The sequence below is a fragment of the Necator americanus genome, chromosome X (assembly GCF_031761385.1).
Source record: "Necator americanus strain Aroian chromosome X, whole genome shotgun sequence".
Taxonomy (NCBI): domain Eukaryota; kingdom Metazoa; phylum Nematoda; class Chromadorea; order Rhabditida; family Ancylostomatidae; genus Necator; species Necator americanus.
Window position 1 is genome coordinate 4,657,864 of NC_087376.1, and position 22,076 is coordinate 4,679,939.

The 22,076-nt window shown below is 35.8% G+C and overlaps 1 protein-coding gene across 4 annotated transcripts; it reads left to right on the forward strand.

Moving 5' to 3' along the window:
- Positions 1-1,048: 1,048 nt before the first annotated feature.
- RB195_021487 (uncharacterized protein) lies at positions 1,049-20,724 on the forward strand (the record flags this gene model as incomplete). Of its 4 annotated transcripts, XM_064208243.1 has the most annotated exons (47): positions 1,049-1,106; positions 2,484-2,578; positions 2,653-2,738; positions 2,873-3,013; positions 3,448-3,605; positions 4,058-4,164; positions 4,935-5,057; positions 5,118-5,263; positions 6,345-6,495; positions 6,556-6,720; positions 6,787-6,902; positions 7,236-7,329; positions 7,647-7,705; positions 7,757-7,841; positions 7,957-8,111; positions 8,531-8,600; positions 8,877-9,005; positions 9,069-9,126; positions 9,623-9,761; positions 9,818-9,928; positions 10,337-10,462; positions 10,966-11,044; positions 11,095-11,214; positions 11,330-11,415; positions 11,546-11,665; positions 11,811-11,906; positions 12,051-12,149; positions 12,687-12,836; positions 12,897-12,953; positions 13,018-13,131; positions 13,412-13,534; positions 13,595-13,690; positions 13,751-13,784; positions 13,891-13,959; positions 14,711-14,968; positions 16,554-16,670; positions 16,742-16,796; positions 16,860-17,010; positions 17,143-17,284; positions 17,340-17,407; positions 17,549-17,669; positions 17,732-17,857; positions 17,929-18,001; positions 18,824-18,898; positions 18,987-19,119; positions 19,180-19,274; positions 20,456-20,724. In XM_064208243.1, the coding sequence occupies 47 exons, from the start codon at positions 1,049-1,051 to the stop codon at positions 20,722-20,724; spliced, it is 5,298 nt and encodes a 1,765-aa protein (XP_064064124.1). The 4 variants fall into 4 exon arrangements, with proteins under 4 accessions (XP_064064124.1, XP_064064125.1, XP_064064126.1 ...); XM_064208244.1 differs by lacking the exons at positions 16,554-16,670; positions 16,742-16,796; positions 16,860-17,010; ... (7 more) ...; positions 19,180-19,274; positions 20,456-20,724 and having other exon boundaries at positions 14,711-14,974; XM_064208245.1 differs by lacking the exons at positions 1,049-1,106; positions 2,484-2,578; positions 2,653-2,738; ... (30 more) ...; positions 13,891-13,959; positions 14,711-14,968 and having other exon boundaries at positions 16,587-16,670.
- Between the last annotated feature and the right edge of the window lie 1,352 nt (positions 20,725-22,076).

Consider the following 22,076-nt stretch of genomic DNA (forward strand, 5'->3'; position numbering starts at 1 on the left):
TTCAGGAGAATTCTTAATTAACACGTTCAGAAGTGGTTTATCATTCATCTCTAAGCAAACGAGATGATTCACTGTCCACAGTTATATCTCCATATTTTTTGGTGTTTTTCGAATTTTTATTCATGGAATATTCCACTTTTTATTTGCTTTTTAAGGATAGTCTTGTTTTAAGCACTTTGTAATATCCTTAGAAAAATATCCTTTTCAATGAGAATCGTTATTGTTTTCCGTAACTTTTTTCAATTATATTTATTTTGTTTTATTTCATTTATTTTATTGTATTAATGGCAGTTCTTCAGTGATTTAGTTACGTCAAAATCTCTCCAGAAACTGCTGGGAATTCTTGAAAAATATTTTAGAGACGAAAACCACTGTCACTCTGAGTGCTCAACAATCAATTCCTTACTTATATTCTACATTTGTTTATTCATAGGCAGCTCTCAGTAAGCAAATATAAGAAAGATTTTTTTTTGGAAAAATGGAGTTTTCTTTCAACATCAGAACAATTTTATTCTTATTATGGTCCTGATTGGTCGTTTTCTTCTGTGTATAACTACAATCCTAAAATTATGACTTCTATTTGTTTCTCCTTCGCTTTTCATCTACATCATGTTAGCAGAAAGCCACATTGTTCGGTGAAAAATCGAAATATCGAATGTTCATCAATCATTTTGCGTAACGAACCGCTGGTTTTGTAATTCTTTTTCCGAGTTTCTGCTAGAGTCAGTGATTTAACGTAGTTGGGCACGATAATCTCGCTGTATGAAGTCTTAATGTACATCTATAAATATTAAACTCATTCATGGATCTTCATCCATCGTCTACAAAAACACCAACCATTCCTTCACCGCTCCTTCTCCTTTTACAACATCTTCTGTTATTAGAGGAGAATTTGCTACCTTTTTCGCCTATCTTACTTCACTACTACTTTGTGTTATTCTATTCCTCACATTGAATTGATTCCCTTCGATAATTTCGATGATTTATTTCGTTATTCCAATGATTTTTCACCGAATTCAGAGGTGTGAGGTAGAGCGGAGTGAGGGCGATGCCGGTGTGTTTCGGCGCAAGCCGCATCGAGCAGCTCACTGCGGATGATGACGCAGGTTCGTGTGTTCCGTATGACATTCCACATAAACAAAATACAATCAAACGCTCATCGCCAAGAATCCATGGAATCCTATTGAAAAGTGTGACAACTGTTTGTTGGACATCGTTTTAGAAATGATCGAAGAAGAGTAGAAAGAGTATGAGCAACTAAGTTCAGGCATTGTTACGTGTAAACTTTACACTTATTCAATGTCCTTTCACATTTTTTCAAACCTTTTTTTCTGGATTTCCAACACCTAAAATACGTTCCTCTATGTATTTACACTGTACTATTTTTATTCAAAAGCGTACAAAGTAATTTTCATTCCACTAATTTGAAAGTCTTTCAAATTACATACATTTTTGCCCAGTATTTTTTCTATTTGAAAAAAAAAATTAATGTGGTGTAAACTACTTATAATTGTAGTTTTTTGCTGCTCAAATATAAGATTATCTAACTTTTATTTATTTATTTTTTTCACTGCTTTTTCCATTCCTTCTTTCACTTTTCCAAATCCCGCTGCCTTTTTGGTGTAGTCAGGATGATTCCATTTTCACTCGATTTTTGCATTTCTATTTGTGTTGTCTGCTCAGAAAAAAAAACGCTTTGATTTTCTTTGTGTAAATCACATAACAGTCGGCAAACGGATTTTCCTCAGTGATTCCTCAGTGAAGTGCAAATGTGAGGTAATATGATCGCAGCTTACATACATATGTGCACACCATTGTTTGAATTGCAATAGTAGCATCAAGCTCACCTTGTTTCAGTCTCTCTTTGAAATTGTTTCATTTTAATCCATACTTTAAACTTTAGATAGTATTTATTTGTTATTTACTAGTTTGTTATTATAGCTTAGTGCAGATTTTATAAATGATCTTAATATTTTTAATTTCCCTTTAGTAACAAAGTTTCAAAAGGGGGTTTTCTTAGCAGTTATTTTCGTTGTTTGCTTTTTTTTCTTTGCTGTCTATAATTTTCCGATTTAATGGCGTCCAGGTACATAATTATAACTTTCTCAAATATCTATCTGCTTTGAGGGACTGAGTCAGTTTTTTTTTTTCTCTTTTTTATGCAGCCAGTTCTTTTTTTTTAATCTGTGCAAAAACAGAATCATATATTGAGATGCAATTGATAGGCTTATTAGGAGCCAAAATTATTTAACTATTGAATTTATTTTCAAAATATTTCTTCCATTATTCTGCTAAGAAATTTATTTATCATTTTTAACTACAAAATTTGTTTATTTGATTTAGAAAAAGCCCTGAATATGATGGATAAGGATTATTTAAGGAAATTGCTATAATTCCTATACTGTTAAAGAAGAATGTATAAGGAAACGAATATTATAAGTATAATGAATGAACTTTCTTATTCAAAACTGCCCCTATTTTAGCCGACCGCTCTCAAACAAATAAATCATCCACAGAAGGAGGTGTGACCACCGATGACGATCTGGAAAGTCGAATGAGTAGACGATCATCGGTGCTGGTCAGTCCATCAACGTGTTTTTTTCTCCTCCCCAACGACAAATTGCCTCTTTTTCTCTCACCACAACAACTTAGGTGGATCTCATCTCTTTATTTCGACGCTCATCGAGTGTGTTATTACGACCGCACACAAGCACACGGAATGCGGGCGGAGTGGATGAGTGAGTGATTGGGATAGTGATCGGTTGCTTACGACACATTTTACTATCACCAAATATTTTGTTTACTGCTGTCTAAACCCCTGTAAACAACTAATCATTATTGTAAGAACAAGGATCGAAAATGATCGATTTAGTGGTGAAGACGAGGATGAGGAGGAGGATACACGGACAATGTCGAAGGATCGTATACTTGAAGCAATTAGGCATAAACGGGAAATTATTGGTAAACTTCGCAGTCAACCGTGGAATATGAAACGAAAGCGGAGAACATTGAAGTGAGATGACAAGGATTTAGTTGGATTTTATAAGCTATATGAAAATGACAGTGATTTTACCGATCACTGGATTATAACGCATTTGCCCTATCCATTTTATTTTTTTTTTGTAGTGCTGGTCTTTTTTTCTAAGAATACCCGTCATTTTTGTCGCTAACACCTCTTTTGTACAAAAATGGGATTGAATTTCTAAGGGATTTAAGGGACTCGTTCCACATACTGATTTCTCAGACATTTTTTTCTAAAAATTCTGGAAATTAATTACCCTGAGTTGATTTCTTTTTTAATTTAACTTTTAATTCCACCAATGGGCACGAAGATAACCTAAGCGTCATAATAAGAATTACACACAAAGAAACTCGAGTTCATCCAATAAACTCGTACAGATTCCTGAAATTTTTTTTTCATTTTTATCTGAATAAATAGAATTTTAGAGTTGCTCAACGTCATCTTCAACGGCAAGAAGCAAAAGTATCGAAAGTACGGTTATTTAAAGCTGAAGCAGGGAGGCGAATCACTCAAATGAGCCGGTGGTTCGATAACTTCAAAATTTATCTCATACCATGGGAAGCGAAAATTAAACGTATAGAAAGTAAGTTTGTTGTTTATTAGAAGCTGAAAATAGTAAACAAAGTATTTAAACAGGGTGTAGTTCCTTATTTTGAACTGAACATTTTTTTATATGGACGTCAACCACTAAAATTTTTTGCACTTTACAATTTAGTATGTATAGGTTACGATAGTACACATATACGCTCAGTTAAGATGTACCAGTTTAGTAAAATAATTGCGGAATTTTCTTTTTTTTTCTTCAAAAAAAAGTAGCTGTAGTAACTTTCTTTATTTTGTTTTATTGTTATTGCCCTATTTACATATGTGTTGCACCTGCATATTTGGAAATCCTTGAGGTGCGTAGGGATACGATAGGTTCTTAATAATCTTATAAAGACAAAAAATGCTCTGTTCCAAATAGATTACAGAGTAATAAGTTAATTAATTAATAGTAAATTAGTTGATATTCTATATAACAATAATTAATTTCAGGTCACTTCGGATCCGTTGTTAGTTCTTATTTCACTTTTCTGCGGTGGACTCTTGGAGTCAATATTACTATGACTGTTATTATGCTAATGTTTGTAATCATTCCAGAAGTAAGTTAATCATCCTTTTTATTCATTTATTTATTGTTAAATTAGATTAGTCGATGAGTTAATTGCTATGATTTTTGAAGTTTCCATGATGTGCTCCTGACTGTCAAACAGCTGAGTCCGCCGCTCCTGAAAATTTTGATTTTCACCATAACTTTTTCCTGGTCTCTTGACAACATGCTGTCCTCAAGTGTTAAATGAAGAAGTGAAAAATCAAAAGAATTTTTAAAAATACGGAAATTTTCTCCAGAATTTATTTCTTACGTAATAATTGGTCGACACATACAAAGACAAATAAGTAGAACCAAGAAAACAGCCAAAATTATGGAAGAAAAAAGAATAATTATGAATTGATAATTGTTCTGTAGTCTTTAATTTTGAATCTCTTAACTATAGTACACGGTTTTGATAATGAGGAGAATACGGTGTACATCGATTTTCGACATTGACCTTTGGAACGCATGCAAATTCGAATAGTTGAATTTTCTGAATCATTATTTCTTATTCATACTCTTCTCATTCTTCTTTTTCTTTCTTTCTTACTCTCATTTTTCTTTCTAATATTCAATATTGATTGAATTTTTCTAAAACTGTGGGTATTTACGGCTGGATAGCTCTCTTTTCGCGAATTTTCTATTTTCCATCTTTTTTCATTTCGTCCCTCTTCCGTTTCATCCTCATCTTATAGGCTTAGCCCTAAAAAAATTTGGTGAATCTCACCTCAGATCTGTTTGTCGTTAACCGTTTTTCTAAACTTTCATTTCACATTACAGTGGTTAGCAGATTCACGTATGACCGTTTCATCTGAACGTTACAATCGTACGAAATCCTTGAAAATTATGCCGGACGATGTACGAGCACGTGCAGATGAAATGAGTACCGTTTGGGATCTGGGCGTAAGTTCGAACGGATTTACAGTATCACACATTAAAATTCTATAAAGTTATCGATTTCAGGGTTATATGGAATATTCCTTAATATTTTACGGTTATTATTCAAGAGAAACTTTTTTTGGCGAAACAATTCGATATCGAGTGCCGGTCGCATATTTTCTTTCCAATTTATTTGTGCTTGGATATAGTTTCTTCACTATTTTGAGAAAGTAAGTTTCCTGAATAGTTTGCATTTTTATTCGTTTTTCAAAATTATTTTGTAATATTCATGTCTCATTTTTTTATTAATTTTGATAGTACGCATATAAAAATCTTAAGTAAAGAAAAAACCTTGGACCTTTCACACAAACTCTGCATTTTGTCCTAATCTGTGCATCTATTGCCTCTACCAAGCCAATCGCACAATGGATATGCTCCGCCTCTTTTCTCTCATCTTCAGGCATTCAAAGAGTTGTTTTTTTTTTCGCAGGATCTTCAATTTGAACAAATGTTGTTATGTAAACAAAACCATTGAAATGTGATACTTATTAATTCTTTAGCAGTAATCTAAGCAAAAAGCAAACAATAACTTTAGCAGTAACCAAAACAACAATAACCTTACCTAAACAACATGGAAAGAGTAAGCGAATATAGAATAGCTACAATAAACGTTCGTTCCATACAAAAACATCATCGCCCTTCTTTCGATTAATAGCAGCAAAAATCCCGAAAAACTTGAAGAAACGGTGAGTATTTCAGGGAAAAAGAAAGAGTATAAGAACAAGTAATTTTAAAGGAATTTTAAAAGACATTGCTTATTCCTCTACTATTTATTATTTACATTCTCAAAAGTGAAAGCTTTTTTTTTTCTCTTTGCAGGCCCAGAAAAGGGATTTAACACTGTATTCACTACTGCTCAATTTCTCAGTTTTTGCCTTAAGACTCTACCTCGTTCCTGACAGTAACCTCTGCTGTAATTGTTCAGCACTAAAATAGACTTTGTGTTAATGGTTTTTATCAATTGTAGTTCTAAAATATCACTAACTCTGCTAATTTTTCCCCTCAAAACCTAGGACATCAACAAAGCAGTTCTGTAAGATCTAACCGTCTCAAAATAAGTGGAAACCAGGAATGAGACAAGTTGGTAAAACCTCGTTTGGATTTATAACTTTTTTAATACTGAATTACTTTGATGCTGTTTCTACTGGTATTTTACTGTTATTTTCAAATTTATTTTTGCACAATGCTAATTCGCAGCAATACAGTGAAGATATTATATCAGATTATAGTTATTATAGAAGATATTTTCAGGATGGCTGCCAACGCTCGTACAAGTAAGCTATCGTCGGGTAAAACTGAACAATATGTTTTTAATTGGAAAACTTTCACGGGATGGGATTTTACGATAGGAAATTCTGAAACTGCTGGAAATGTTCATATGGCAAATGTGATCAAGTTTCGAGTAAGTGAATATTATTTTCCAACATTCCGATGAATTACAGCATCAATTACGCTTTTTCAGGAAGCTATTGCCGAATATGCCGTGAATATGAAACGAAAATACCGATGTTTACAAATTCTACTAAGGATATGCGCTAACTTGATCGTATTTATCATGTTAGGATTTTCGGTTTGGGCAATCTTGGCTGTGAGCCAAATTAGGGAAACCGACACGTTTATAAAACAGGCTAGTTGATTTTGTATGTACATCAATGTAGATACAGTAAAATTTTGAAACTGTGTGTATTTACAGAATGCAGTTTCAATCACGGTCTCGTTTATTACGTTAATATTTCCGAATTTATTCGAGTTAATTGGAAAATTGGAACGATATCATCCACGAACAGCACTTAGAATTCAGTTGGCAAGGTATATTTACATATTTCAAAAATATTTTATCTCGCTACATCCGCAAAAAATTAGCTCTTTACGATAATTTCTTTGTTAAATCAAAGAATAGTAATTTACACCTTAATTATTTGTTTACAAAGATGTTAATAGATCCAAACAAATGCACGAAACACACATACATATCGTCTTCGTCTTGGGACCCTCAAGATACTACGAACACAATTGTGACTCTTTCTTTTGGTTTTTTCTATGCACCTATGCTCATTCACCTTTGTCGTATATTTAAGTAATTAAATAAATTTAAAAAATTTGTGCACGGTTGGTTTTAACGGATAATTAATATTATTTTAGGGTATTATGCTTATACATTGTCAACTATTACACCCTAATTGTTTCATTGATGATGAAGTTGAGAGATCTGGAGAATGAAAGGAAAGTTTTAGAGGTGAGTGTAATATATTTTTCTAGCATTTTCTGCTACCTTACATTTTATTCTTGTAAATTTTCAAACGTAATTTTTCTTCTTTCTTTTGCCTCCCTTATGAGCACCTTATGAGGAAATTATTAAAAATACATTTGGAGTTTTAAAAAACGGCCATTCAAAATTGAATTTTTTGTCTCCTTAGATACAGAAACAACGGCCGGAAAATGCACAATCTGCAATTACGATAAATATCCATCTTATGAAAAAAATTTAGCTTTTTTTCGAATTTTTAAGTGTCTACAGTAATCCTTCATTCTTAGTCCCACTTCATATCTTAGGAATCACGAATGGCTGCTATGCAATTCGCGAGTGGACTTCAACCACTAGTACGAAATCGGTAATATTTCTCAATAGCAGTTCTTTTCTTGTATAAATTACCTAAATCCAGAACTTTGCGCGATTTATTCACTCCCTCGATCTCCGCTCATATTTCGGAACACACCACTCCCGCACCACCCACACCTTGGACGACGGTAACAGCACATTACATCTCACTATAGATGCTTGATTAATTTTTTATTTTAAATCCAGGCATAGTCTGGTACCTTTGAAAATGAAGTAATCCATGAGATCTCGACATAATTACAGGTCTTCTCTGATTTTGGTCCAATAGGAGTATCGAATCCGAAGGCACTTGTCTCTAAAGACACATCACTTCATAATGCTACTATCGTAGTCACACATCCTATTGGGCCAAGTGGTTCGTGGCGAGACCCAGACATGCATAATTACACAACTTACACGTGAGTTTCATAGAATATGGTTTCCGCTTGAGTTCACAATGTTCTTGTACTCTTCCATGAATCCCGAACTCCTTGTTGATCAGGGCACATTCAGGAATGAAAAGAGACGTTGAGCAAATTGCAAAAGTTAGTTTTAGCAGGAAATGAATGCGCTACAGGGGAAACCGTTGTATAGGGTAACTGTTGCTTCTATTTTCCTGAAATCTAAATTCCAAATAGCCTGGAAAGGTGTTTTTATTAATGAAAACACTATTAAAATGCGTAAAAGTCGAACTCAGTCGTAAATTATAAAATTCGGAACAGATCTATCGTTTCTCTTCCGCAGTTTCTTTTTTGAAAAATTACTAGAATCATTTCATTATTCTACTAATTACATTATTATGACAATTTTAAAAATTATTTTAAAAAATACTTTTCAGTGTATCCCATGTGCAACCATTTCGCCTACCGAACTACAAGGATATGTGCTGGGAAACACAAATCGGACAGGTATATTTTAGTTAAAAAAGTTATAAATTTAAGAATAATAGGGATATATGTATCTCATCAAATGTTTAAATGAGATCACTGGATAGATCCTCCTGAGACGAGGAAATCCCCATCCCAAGAAAACGCCTGGAATCTCAGGTTTTAATGAAAAAGTGTTTACGAGGGCAAGATTGGTCCATAACTTAAGCTACTTAGAGAAATTAGTACTTTAAGAAGTAAAAAATAATTAGAAAATATTTTGCGTTCAGACTATACGCACATTATCAAAAATTTAAGGAAATAACAAAGTTAGTGGTAATGGATCTATTGATGACTATTGCTGCCATATTAGTTATTGACTTCTTACGTGGACTCGTATGTCGTTACTGTAATCTTTGGTGGTTTTGGAACCTCGAAAAAACATTCGTAAGTTTTTTTCACATTTTTGAATTAAATATAATTTTTCCACTTCAGAAAAAATTATTTCAGCCAGAGTACGGTGAATTTAAAGTAGCAGAGAATGTTCTTCACTTGGTAAATAATCAAGGTACGTATTTATAGTTTTTGTGTGAAAGAAACATAAAGAGGCGGGAGTTTTGCTCTCCTGTCATTGGCTGGAGAGATTGACATTAGATTTCTGTAAAAACATCCTGGGATGAGATCAATGTAAATATGAGCGTTTCTGTTTCATGTTGTTTCATGTTTGTTGTTTCATGTTTGTTGTTCATTGTTGTTGTTGTTTGTTTGTTGTTTGTTCATCATGTTTCTAATTGTCGTATTATCCTTACCACTAAATAGACACGATATTTGGGGCAGAAAAAAAAGCTAGATAAAGAGTACAACTCTTCCGGAATCCTTAAAAACTGGAATATATGGTGAATTAACGGAAAATTTGTTCCTATATTTTTTGCGCGGTATTCGCACATTGACAACTTTTCTTTCTTGAATAATCCTTCTTAATTTAATTTATTCCGATATTCTTCATTAATATATAGATGATTTATTGAATTATACCTTGGTCATGTCCAAAAGTACTCTTTAAGGAATGATTTGGCTAGGTTTATTCTTCGTACCGATGCTTCCACTAATCAATAACATCAAATTAATTCTACTTATGTATATTCGAGCTTGGGCTGTTATGACATGTAACGTTCCAGCACGACAAATATTTCGTGCTAGTCGGTAGGTGATAATTTCGCCATTTCTTCTGTAACTCGTAGCAAAATCGATATCTACAGATCATCTAATTTCTATCTGATGTTACTGTTACTAATGTTATTTCTTTGTACGCTACCAGTTGGATATGTGATTGCATCCCGAAAACCATCCAAAAGTTGTGGTCCATTTGGGTATGTGATTTTTTCTTCTTTGTGTCATTCTACTAATTTCCTTCCTTTTAAAGATAAATAGTAAAGTTGCTGGTTAACTCGATTTTTTATTCATTCACTCAATGCTCAGTGAGAGTGGTGATTGTGAAATGAAATCTTACTTCTAAGTTGTGATTTCCTTGAAATAATCCTAATCGAAGGCCATTCTTCCAAGCTGTGGTTACCTTGAAATTGTCCTAATGGAAGGCCACCACAATCTTCAGTACTATACTACGATTAAATACCCATGAGTAGATTTGTGCAACCTCTCAATACCCTAATTTTCTGTTTAAATCTCCAAATTTGCATACGTTTCCAGTTTAATAATCTTTTTTTAATTCTTAGTGCTTTGCAATTCTAGAATATTCTCAAGATATTCGAAAATTTCAGAGATCAACCGCATTTCTATAGTGTTATCACGGATGTATTACATGAGAATTTGAATGCATCACTGGTAGATGCGATCAAGTACATGACCTCTCCAGGAATCGTAATCCCCGTACTTCTTCTACTGTTGTACGTTTCCCGTTTTTTCTAGCAATTTTCACCTGTGAAAAAAATTTTTTTTCGAGGAATCAGTATGTACAGGAAAATGTAAGACATATATAGATAAGAACACAAGAGGTTATTATGGATCTTTCCTTAAAAAAAGAAAACTTTGCGCAAGGACGAAAACAGATTTCTTGGAATACTACTGTATCTGTACTCGTTGGGGATTGTGAGTTGTCCAATGAATTTTCCGAATTTTTCGACAGTAAGATTTTTTCCTAAGTTTGCTTCTGACGCCATTGTCCAAAGCAACTCTTTTAGTCCAGTAAAAAAGAGTTTTTTATATTACCGCTATGAAAAAGACGCTAATTTAATATGATTTACATTGTAAAAAAGCTCTTTGTGTTCATAATTCTGTTCCATGGATGAATTTACTTCTTCACACTTACGCTAGGAATCTTTTTATCATAAGAACAATGCAGCTCTATAATTTTATTACTCCGCCAACTCAATAATATCAACTCATTTAGACTGATCATCTACTTCCTCTTTGCCTTAGTTCGAGGACTACGTGAAGCTAACCACGATCTTTCCACTCAATTAATGCATGTGGGTAATTTTTTCTGTAAATTTTCATGAAAATATCTCCATTGATTTAGGAACGAACTGAGGAGAAGAAAAAGATTTTTGAATTGGCCGGTGGCAGGAAGAGACGGACTATAACGATTGCAAGGATGAAGCCGAAAGAAACAAGGCCAACCTTTGGACAATGGTCCTCTGTAAGTTTTTGCATTTTTCTAAAATATCCACTAATTTCAATACGTTTTTTTCAACGTATTTTTTTTAATGTTTATAGTATCGAAATCTTCCGGATATAAAACATGTCGATTTCAGGATGATGAGTCACATTCACATCCGAAGTCTATCGCTAGTATACCACGTTCTATTGGTTCTGGTCGTGGATTTGTGCCGTCTTTGGGGTTTGTAAAATTGTCCAGACTAAATTGAAAAACGACTAGTTTAGCCTCTATTTCTCGTAGATATCCTAAGCGATTTTTGATTTGGTCACCGTATTCGGTTATGCTTCAAAGTTTTAATTTATCTTTCTAGGTCTGTATCAGAAGTAGATCACAGTGATGGAGAAGAAGCTGAACATGAAGTTAAAGCTCCTGTAAAACTCACCTTACGTCAACAGTTCCTTGTCTGTATCGGGCTCGCCGATCCTAAACAGTAAGCTGAACAATTTTTTTCTTTTCAAATTCAGATTTTAAGACGAACGAAAAGAATACTTTAATAACAGTATTTTGCAGGAAAAAAACAACAATTATTCCCTTTGTACAATAAAAAGAGTTATTTGACTTTTTTTTTCATCTAGATATGAAAGATCTGCTTCCAAACAGAACCGTGCTGAAGAAGGCCGGGCGGATGGTGGAGAATACAGCGATGAAGGAGAGGAGGAGGATGATAAGAGGTCAATTATTTCCCTCATGTACATAATATAACCGATTTTTCGCAACACATCCCATTCTGTTGGAATTGTTTCAAGCAAGAAATTAATTTGAACGTTAGAAAATATTCGGAAATTATTTTACAATTTTATGATAGATGAATTCAGGGATTCTGAACGAGACTATCTTCTACCTGAAAAAGCAAGTAGATCATCACGTGATCGATCAGCCAATAGTACGAAAATCGACAGACCAGCAAATAGTCGGTATGTGCGAATTCTCGGACTGCATCTTTTTGTTGAGAGACTTTTCCAAAAGTTTTTATCCTTATCTCATTCTTTAACAAATGAATACAACAGCGATTGCTTCTAGTAATGTTTAAATGTCATTATTCCTTACAATTCTCATCCTCAATATGGCTTTATCCTCACTCAGCGTTCTTTTTTCCCCACTGACTCAAGTGCCCGAGTAGAGGAACAATGAATTCAAATCTACTTCGATTAATTTTTACATTAATGAAGACTGTTTTGATGAAAAAGCTCATATTCGGCGACGAATTTAAATCTAGAAAAATCCATTTCGATCTTTCATTGGATATTAACTATCCGTTATGTCTAGCTGAAATTTCGTCTAAGAATTTCGAAAAATGGGATTTTTCAAATGCTGCATTGCTTAACTTGACCATAGCTTTTTTTCGTGGAAATTCATCGAAGATTCGAGGACTTTCGCATCTGTGTCAGTTCATGAATTCTTCCTTACTTCAATTACAAATCTGCATACTTTCCTAGAATTTCTACCTACAGGGAGCCCTCATATCGGACTTCTCGGTCATCCTCAAAAAGAGATGAGATTCCGGAGCATGACGTTGAGTTAGCCGAACAACGTTCAGGCTGCAGTCGATCATCCTCTCATGTTAATCACTCGCATCACTTGGAAACAGAGTTTATAACACCGTATGTATTCACATTTGTTTTAATATCTTTAATATTCATTTAAATTCATATTAATTCTAGTGCTCAAAGTACTACTGAAGAAAACAGAGGAGATTCAGGCAACAAAGATGAACAAGGGTGACTCTTATTTCCTCTTCTTCTTTGGAAGGAATCTGGATAAATAATCTTCTCATACATCAAGGTCCTCATCTTATTCCGGACAGTCATCGCACGATCGTAAAGATCATGCGATTCACCGAACGGCACTACAACTACTAAAACCTGTTACTGGATCGAAATCTCGGTCGGGATCTGGGTAGGAAATCGATTTTGAACACATAACTTTTAGTATTCATAAAGAAAACATACATCGTAGTCTGTTTCGCTCGTGAATTAAATCACTGCTCTTACCTGACAATTCATTAAATGGAATCTGAAAAGAAAAAAGTACAAAAACTCCTTTGTTCTGGCGAAAAATTCCATTCGAATTAAAAAAAAAACAGAAAATAAAAATGAAGTACAAACTAGGCCACCAGACCAATAGCTCTGCTTTCTTTTCAAAATAAACTTGAAGGATTTCTTTTTTTCTAATTTAGAGGAACTCAACCGGATGCTTCCCCCAGTCAAGACCTCACTCGACCACCTTCAGCGGATGGATCGCTTAGTGACCCAGCGCCTGTCTCTGATCCTCTCTGGTACACAAGTAATCCACACAGCAGGTAAAGTGAAAAAAAATTCTGGATCACTTGTCATCGTCACTATTTTCTCTCTCATTTCAGCTATACCTCAGCAATGATGTCGCCAATAATGAACGAGATCCTATCAACAGATGAGGGAACAACAGACGATGAGAAGGCTCGACTTATTCCTGACAGGTTCTCTTCCATAATTTACAAACAACTTTCTTAGCGTCCAGTTGAAAATTATCATTTCAGAATGCCAGTGACACAGCAATTATTCTCAAGACGGGTAGGATATAAATAAGTTTCTATTATATTTTCCTTCACAAAACCTCGCCAGAAAATGTATTTATTTATTTTGTATGGGACCCGACCAAAAGAAACACGATTTTCAGCAGCCATTTCAACAACGAGCACCAAGATTTCGTATTTCCATGTCACCTCCTCGAAAAATGGGTGAAGCGGTGCGGTAATTACTCGTTTAATTGGGTTTTCTAACATATCAATAATTTTCTGACACTACCATGTATTCAATGAGGTTCAAAAACAATTACTGTTCGCCAAAAACCCCCTCTAGCAACATCTGATTAGGGAACATTTTTTAAAAAATTATGCTGAGCAGATTTCATGAGCCTACTGTAGCAGTTCGATATTTGTTTCAGTATAGGTGCACTTTCCCAAACCACCTACAAAAATGTCAGACATCTAGCAAAATCATATAAAAGACCAGTTCTCGCAAAGAGAGAACATGCATTTTAGTAGAAGGGCACTTTGGGATTCATTAAGATGAGCACAGTCGGTACCTAAACCTCACAAGTTGGTGCAAGCCGCAACGCGCTTGCCGCAGCGCACGTAACTCTGCCTGCTGGACACTCCCTCTTCCCTCTGCTCTGATCGAATTGAATTCGCATCGCAATCGTGTGATTGAAGAAGTCCAGTGTCGCGTAAATTGGTTCTTACCTTAATATCCTTAATAAAATTTGAATTCCATTCAAACCACGGAAGTTGTCAATCCCAAACAAAAATTTCGAGATATTTCTCCATCTGTGCAAATACTAACATGTATAAATGTTGGTCTATTTGTATCAGCATGTAGTATGAAGTATGTGATATGTGACTACGTAACTAGTATTACTATGAAGTTCCTTACTTGTTGGAGGTGATAAGCGCAATTTAAATATTAGAACAAGTGTTTTAAATGTTTTCCTGTTTAAGAACTTGGATCCATCGAATCGTCGTTTCGAGATGAGAGTGGCTGGATCACCAATACGAGAACGTGGTGACGAAAGTGCTGGGACACAAACAGAGGACGAAGGCGTATCACCTCGATCCTCATTTCGAAGTCGGCATCGAACACCTAGCCCGTCGAAATCGACAAGTCCAGCAAAATCCACCAAATCCACAACATCACGGAAAGATACAACTGATGATGGGTCAAGTGACAGTACGAGAAAAACTGCTCAAACTACATATGTGTGAAACATTATTTCCTGTTATTATTTATGATGAAATAAATGTCTTTCAGAATTTAACGTCTACTTACAACGATTGCATTTTATTAATGCTTCATACTTATACAAAATCTCTTAAATGTTTACCTCAAACTGTTGTTTAGGAGTGCCTAAATAAAAACTAAGTATGGTAGTCCTTTATATAGTTTTATTTTGATCGTTTTAAGTTTTTTTTTATGTACTGTTTGTTAGGGGGTGGTCACCTCACAGTAATGCGTGTCCTACTTTCAATTTCGGGATCTCCCTCTAAAAAAGAGGGAGATCCCGAAATTGAAAGTAGGAGTCTAAATTCATTAATAGATTTTAAACCAATAAAGATTCAACGGCTGGGGTACATGTGTAGCGCAGTCGATAAGAGACTCAGCTGTAACTGCACGGTCGATAGTACGGAACCGCCCTAATGCAAACCAAGTCCTTCATCTATTAGGTTTTGATAAATTGGCACTAGAAGTTGTCTGGGGAGATAGAAACATTAACTTGATGCATCCCGCAAGTCATTGTATTAGGCCAACAAGCGACCATAAAACCCCAACGATTCCGAGTTGCAGCCGAACGCGTTTGCGGATACTTGTCCTTGATTTGCTATCTAGCTCAGAGCACATTAGTGGCAATGAAAACCCCAAAACCACTTTCATAATCCTCACTTCAGAAACAGTTTCATACTTTCATGCTTCATGAAGAAGATCCGCATGAACTGCTTCGAAGAGAAATGTGAAAACCTTCATGTCTCCCTTCAAAATCTACCAATCTTATTAGTTTTCAACGAAAAATCACGTACGGATTTCGAGAATGACGTTAAACAACAGAATTATATTTTAAAATCAAACAAGCTATTTTCTTCACTACATTTAAGATTTTACAAATATTCCAAATTAATGACACTAGTGGATGTTCCATGTATTTGGATTTCTGCTGTGCTAAGTCCGTGGAGTCCAAGTGAGAGCATCACATTTTTCAGAGAAGTCACTGAAAATATTGATGTTCTCAAATAAAGCAATCGAATATAACACCGAAAAAAAGCATAGATTTGATTGGCGATGTAAAAACGTATATAAAGTTACCAAGTAATTCTTAACATTTCAATAATTCGCGTGTAAATCCTAGTTCGAGAATAAAAACAACCCAGCCCATTCCCTACATCTTAGCAAGCCAGCACCAAAACATATATATCATGTACTACTGATTGATTTATATGTTTTAAAAAAAGCACACGACTGTGTTCCGTGAAAAATGGGAGTAGAACTAAAACAAACCATTGGTACAACAAGTGAAAGATAAGGGTAAAATTAAATATTAGACGTATAGCGCGTAGTATCCGTAAATGGAGACACCACATCGGCCCCGAATTGATTTCACTTCAACGGTAATTCTGTTACTTGCTGATGGAAATGAATGCAGCAATTGCTCATTATCTTCATTTCATATGATGTTCATTGAGAATTGCGTCTTTGTTTTTGTTTTTTCTTATTATTTTTGCCATTTAACTCTATTGTTGTCAGAATGAAGTAGTCCTTATTTCCTTAGCTAAACATCTATAATTCATTCAGCGGAAGTCTCGACCTTTGTCGTTTTCCCTTCGGATGTCCTCAGTTCCAGACGAAGGGACATCTCCGAGTACTGGCGCATCGCTCCCCAAGGCTAGGCCAGTGGCAACCACTGTTACTGTAAGCTACTGTTCATCTCCCTTGTATCGTTAAATTTACTATAGATATCGCGTTATATATGGAACATTCAGGCAAACTCCTATGGTTCCGCAGTATCCACAAGTGTTGAGGATTCCGCCAATCAAGGTAGTGTTGTTAAAACTTTTTTTTTCAAATTTCGTTTGGAGTCAAAAATAATTGTTCCTTCAGAACGTGGCGAAGAGCAAGAAGAAGAAGCAGAATTAAAGTATGGTGCTGGGCACGTGATTAATCTTTTTGTACCAGTTTCATTATGTATGGTAATGGTTGTATTTACTATGAATACTGTCACTTTTTATTCGCAAAATGATGGACGACACTTGTAAGTATCTTATGTTTTTATTCGTTCTTCTTTTAATTTTCTTTTCTTTATTTGCCCTTTTTCATTCGAATTATATTCGTCCCCAAATTTATCTGCTTCATCACTACAGTCATTATTTCCCTTAAATTACAGGTTGTATACTCCTTTTGTGAAGGAAACAGATAGTGCCAGCGAAAAGGTACTAATGTCGTTAGGAAATGCTCTTGTTATGTTGTGTGTGGTGGTATTTATGACCGTAATACTCATATTCTTTTACAAGTATAGATGTTATAAGGTAATATCACGTTTCTTTCATTAATAACTCCATATATTACAAATTATTGTTCTAGGTAATTCATGGTTGGCTCATGGCTAGCAGTTGTCTGTTGTTATTCTTATTTTCTACGATTTACTTGCAGTTAGTTACTTTTGCTTTTGATTTACTTTGTAGGAATTGCATCCGCAAAAAATTGTAGTCTCTGTGTCCTTCACATTTTTACAACTAAGTGCGCTTTCTGTACACACTGTAGAAAACCGTTTTAGCTGACTTTTTTTTCAGAGAAGTGATGAAGAGCTTTAATATATCATTGTCTGTATTCACTGTTTGTTTCTGTCTTGGTAATTTTGGTGTGGTTGGAATGATGTGTATACATTGGAAAGGCCCACTAAGACTTCAACAAGTGAATCATTGCAATTTTTAATATTTCTGTTACGTTTTCATGCAACAACAACTCATGTTCAGTTCTATTTAATATCAATGTCGGCTTTAATGGCACTAGTATTCATCAAATATTTGCCAGAATGGACTGTTTGGTCGGTTTTAGCTGTGATCTCTATCTGGGACCTGATCGCAGTTTTAGCCCCAAATGTGAGTCAGCATTTCCTTCTTCTTTTTTGCAAACAAAATATTCCAACCAGGTTATCATTCGTTATTTTCAGGGACCGTTGAGAATTCTTGTTGAAACTGCTCAGGAACGTAACGAACCAATCTTCCCAGCTTTGATATATTCATGTGAGTATCCAAGCTAACTCTATCCGTTGTGTGCATGTTCTCGTTTACATTTGCAGTTCTTGAGCATAATTCCTGTTTCTTTTTTGATTCCATGTTTTGAAATTGCAACGGCTTTTATCTTTATTGTATTCTTGGTAGTGAATTGTATCCAAATCTTTGAGAAATGAATTTCTTTCATGCATAGGTGCGATAGGGAGAAGCCAGATCCTCCTCAGGTGAAAGGGGGTTTAGCTCATGGGGTGCAGCTCAGGTGAAGGGGGTCCTTTCGCCAGCCAATCGGCAATCGTTTAAAAGTGAGGAGGTGTACGACTGTCGCATCGATGCTTTTACGAAAGTAAGGATGAAATCCCAACTAACTTGTAACAGTCAATGTCGTCTCAAAATATTTGCACAAAAAAAAAACATTCGAAGAAATCTTGGGACTCTTATAGTTTGATGTTCTGTAAACATCATACTCACGTGTACTGGTTTAAAATTACTCTTACTTTTTGCATGTTGTGGATCGTCTTTCAACTCATAGCCAATATTGGATGCGGAATGAAAGGTTGAAGAGCTTAGTTACTACTCAGCTCATCTGGCTACCAGTTCCATCGTAATGTTCCTTTTGTTCGCAATTTGTTTGTTATTTAAAAAAAAAATTGGGAAAAATTCGGAATCTGAATTTGTAACCCTTGTATGGAGATTTGGAGATATTCCGTGACTGCATCAGCTCAACCTTTGGTTTTTTCTGGTTCCGATATTTTATGGTTTCTCCCAACCATTGTTCTCCATGCAAAACGTCACATGAACCATCAGATGTTTATGAAAAACTTCAATTTTCAGCCGGGATGGTATATTCGTTCGTGTTCACAGGCGCTCTTGAAGGAGAAGATAATCAAGCCCAAGCTCAGCCTCCTGGTAATCACTCATTGCTTTCTGGCTTCATCAACTTATCCTTCACGTATTAGCGATATGCTTGATCCAATAGTTTGTATGATCTACCTAGTTCAAGCGAGCTCATCCGAAGAGTCGACTCCATCAACTAGCGGGCTCTTAGCTACGAGTGGAAGCTCTGCAGTACGCGTGAAGCGATTTGCACCTCAACGGAGTCAAAGACCAGAAAAAGTTGCTGGTGACATGTAGGCATTTCTTCTCTATTTGTTGTTACACTTCACAAAAAAAAATCCTGTTAACTTCAGGTCCCAGGAGGCAGTTCGGTCGTTGAATGATGCCCCAAGGACAGTACCGAATGCCAGAGCCCAGCCGAATCTCGTTAGAAGAGAACAAGATGAGAGTAAGTGCTTATACTTGGGTCAAAACGATCTAAGATCTGGTGCGACCACGTAAAGGGTTGCGATCTATGTGACTCGATCGAATCGCTGCTGTCCGATTGAGCCTCGCAAGGGCCCCAACCGCAGTTCTACCAGGTTCCAGCTCATTTTGACCCGATGGTAGCTCTGCTTATCCGTTGGTGCTAAAAGTTTTGGTAGTGATGTTTCATGTTCTATCTTAATTAGCAAGGTCAGCATGTAACCATATATGCGATAGGGAGGCGAACCTTCCTAAGGTTAAGGGGATCTAGCTCATGGGGTGCAGCTCAAATGATGAGGATCCCTTCGTCAATCGTCCAAAAGCGAAGGGTTTCTCTTCGTCAACCGTTCAAAAGTGAAGGCGGCGGAACACCGGCTCGGACTTTCGCATGTATGCATGTTAGTAGAATCAAAACGACATGAAGCATGTACGCAATTGCGCACGCGGCTTCTCTCGAGGCGCTTTGGTGGGACGTAGCGGCTAGGAGCGCGGTGAAACCCTTGCTGGCACCACCCATCTCTGCAGTTTGCGACGGTCCCACCTCGGTTCCAACTGTTGCCTCTACCTCGCCGTTTCGAGCGCCTATGCAAATGCACCGCAACCACGCTCGTGATTCATGTCGTTTTGACCCGACCATAACTCAATTTTTGTTTGGTTTTTTTTTTTTTTTTGCTTTTTTGAGCAAGGTGGGACTTTATACCGGTTTCTTTTGTGGGACTCTTAACGAACTACCACTGATTAAGATAACTAACTGATTTCCAGGAATAGCGAACCCTTCATGCATTTAAGAGCCTAAATTCTTTTATTTTCTTTTGATGATAGATGGGATGAGAATTGTCATGGAAGCGGCGATGGTTGAAAAAGGAAGTTGTTGATGCGCATTCTCGTTTATTTTAAATGCATTAAGTACATTATTTTCTTCTCTGAAACGGATCTGAGAAATGCATGCCTCTGTTCTTTTGTTGCGTATCCAAGTACAAACAAACATGTGCCTATCTTAGTAACGTCGTAAAGATAACGGAAAAAGTTTCATAACAACTCAATATTCTACTTTCGCAGCTTCTAGCTGTTGTTCTTTAACCACACATAATATCCTAGGGAAATTTTCGGTTGTTACTTGTGCAAGTAAGTTATTTAGATATCTTTTATGTGTGGAATGTTTAGAAGGTGTCAAACTTGGTCTGGGCGATTTCATCTTCTACTCGGTTCTAGTAGGAAAAGCAAGTTCGTACTTCGACTGGAACACGACAGTTGCTTGTTACGTTGCGATTCTGGTAGGACTTTGCTTCACTCTCGTCCTTCTCGCAGTCTTTCGTCGAGCGTTACCCGCTCTTCCGATTTCAATTTTTGCTGGCTTACTTTTTTATTTCTGTACTAGATGGATTGTTACGCCCTACGTATCTGAACTCACTAGACGACAGTGGATCTATTAGCATAAGACCGCCTTTCTCACTCACTTTGCCTCACTTTAAAAAGACACATCAACATCTGTCCCATACTCATTTTCATTCTGTTGAATGGTTCTAGAGATGCAGTATGAATTCTTCCGAGTGATTCCTGTAACCAAAGCCGCACATTCCTCTATAAATACGCACATATTTTTCGCTATCTCAGTTCGGTGACGAAGTTAATTGTCGTCTCTGATACCGACATAATCGGGTTGTATTCTAGGCCTGTTTTTCACATCATCAAATTTTTCTTCTTCTCATTTCTCTAGTTTTCATTTCCCTTTTGAAGAAATTTTTCTTTGTTGTTTGTCGATCATAAATTATTAAACCCAACATCCTGATAATTACATTACACACACTTCATCTTATTCTCTAAAGAAGTACCATACTGATGTGAGATTAGGTTTCACATCTTTGTTCTTCTTTTACGTAGTTAGGTAGTTCATACTATTTTCATGGAATTACGGGCTGTCGATAATGAAAAAGGTTATGAAGAGTTTACAAATTTCGCGTGAAGAATGATCGGAAATAAAAAAGCAAAAATAATCAGAATGGTTACGGAAAAGATGGATGGAAGTTTGCTGCTGGGTAAGAAGTCCGCCTTTTCTTTACTGCAAATAAATACACTAAATAGGATACGTCGATGTTGAATATGCGTAATCTAAGAAAACTGGAGAGTTTCAATTCTTCAAAATTCGCTGACTTTTCTAAATCTTCGACAATCTGATTTGTTGAGAATGATTATGTTAAAAACACCAACAAATCATAGAAAAAGACTGGAATACAGAGAGGAAGACCCAAGTAGACCAAAGAAACCCAAGCATTATTTTTTTCTGGCGAAATCACGATCTGCTCACAAGGCTCGTTTAGTATATCAACATCGATTACGCGCAAAAAAAAAATACAATGAAAAGTTGGTAGGATTACCCACCAAGCGTTATGGATGTTGTTGGAATAACCTGTACAGTCGGCATAAAACTTGTACCGAAGTGACGCGATGCGTTTTCTGTGAAGGCGAACACTGACCTGTCTCCACAGACCACGACAATCTTCACAGGGCTATCTTATTCTAGTTTCTGATTTCCTTCCTATTAATTTTGTAGTTTGCTTTGCTCATTAGACTGCTCTAAGATTTTAGTTTGTACGAATTGGATTTCTAGTCCATTTTCTTTTTCGTGTAACTGCAAGTGAGATTTTTAGATTAAGATTTTTGTAATCGTAGTGATTTCGATTGGCCAGAACCCTGGTTGTGTACAGTTATACGAAAAAGTGAGGTAGAAATTCAGCTGCCACAAGACGAAGTCCTTGACGTGTCAAGTTGAAAACAGAAGAAACTA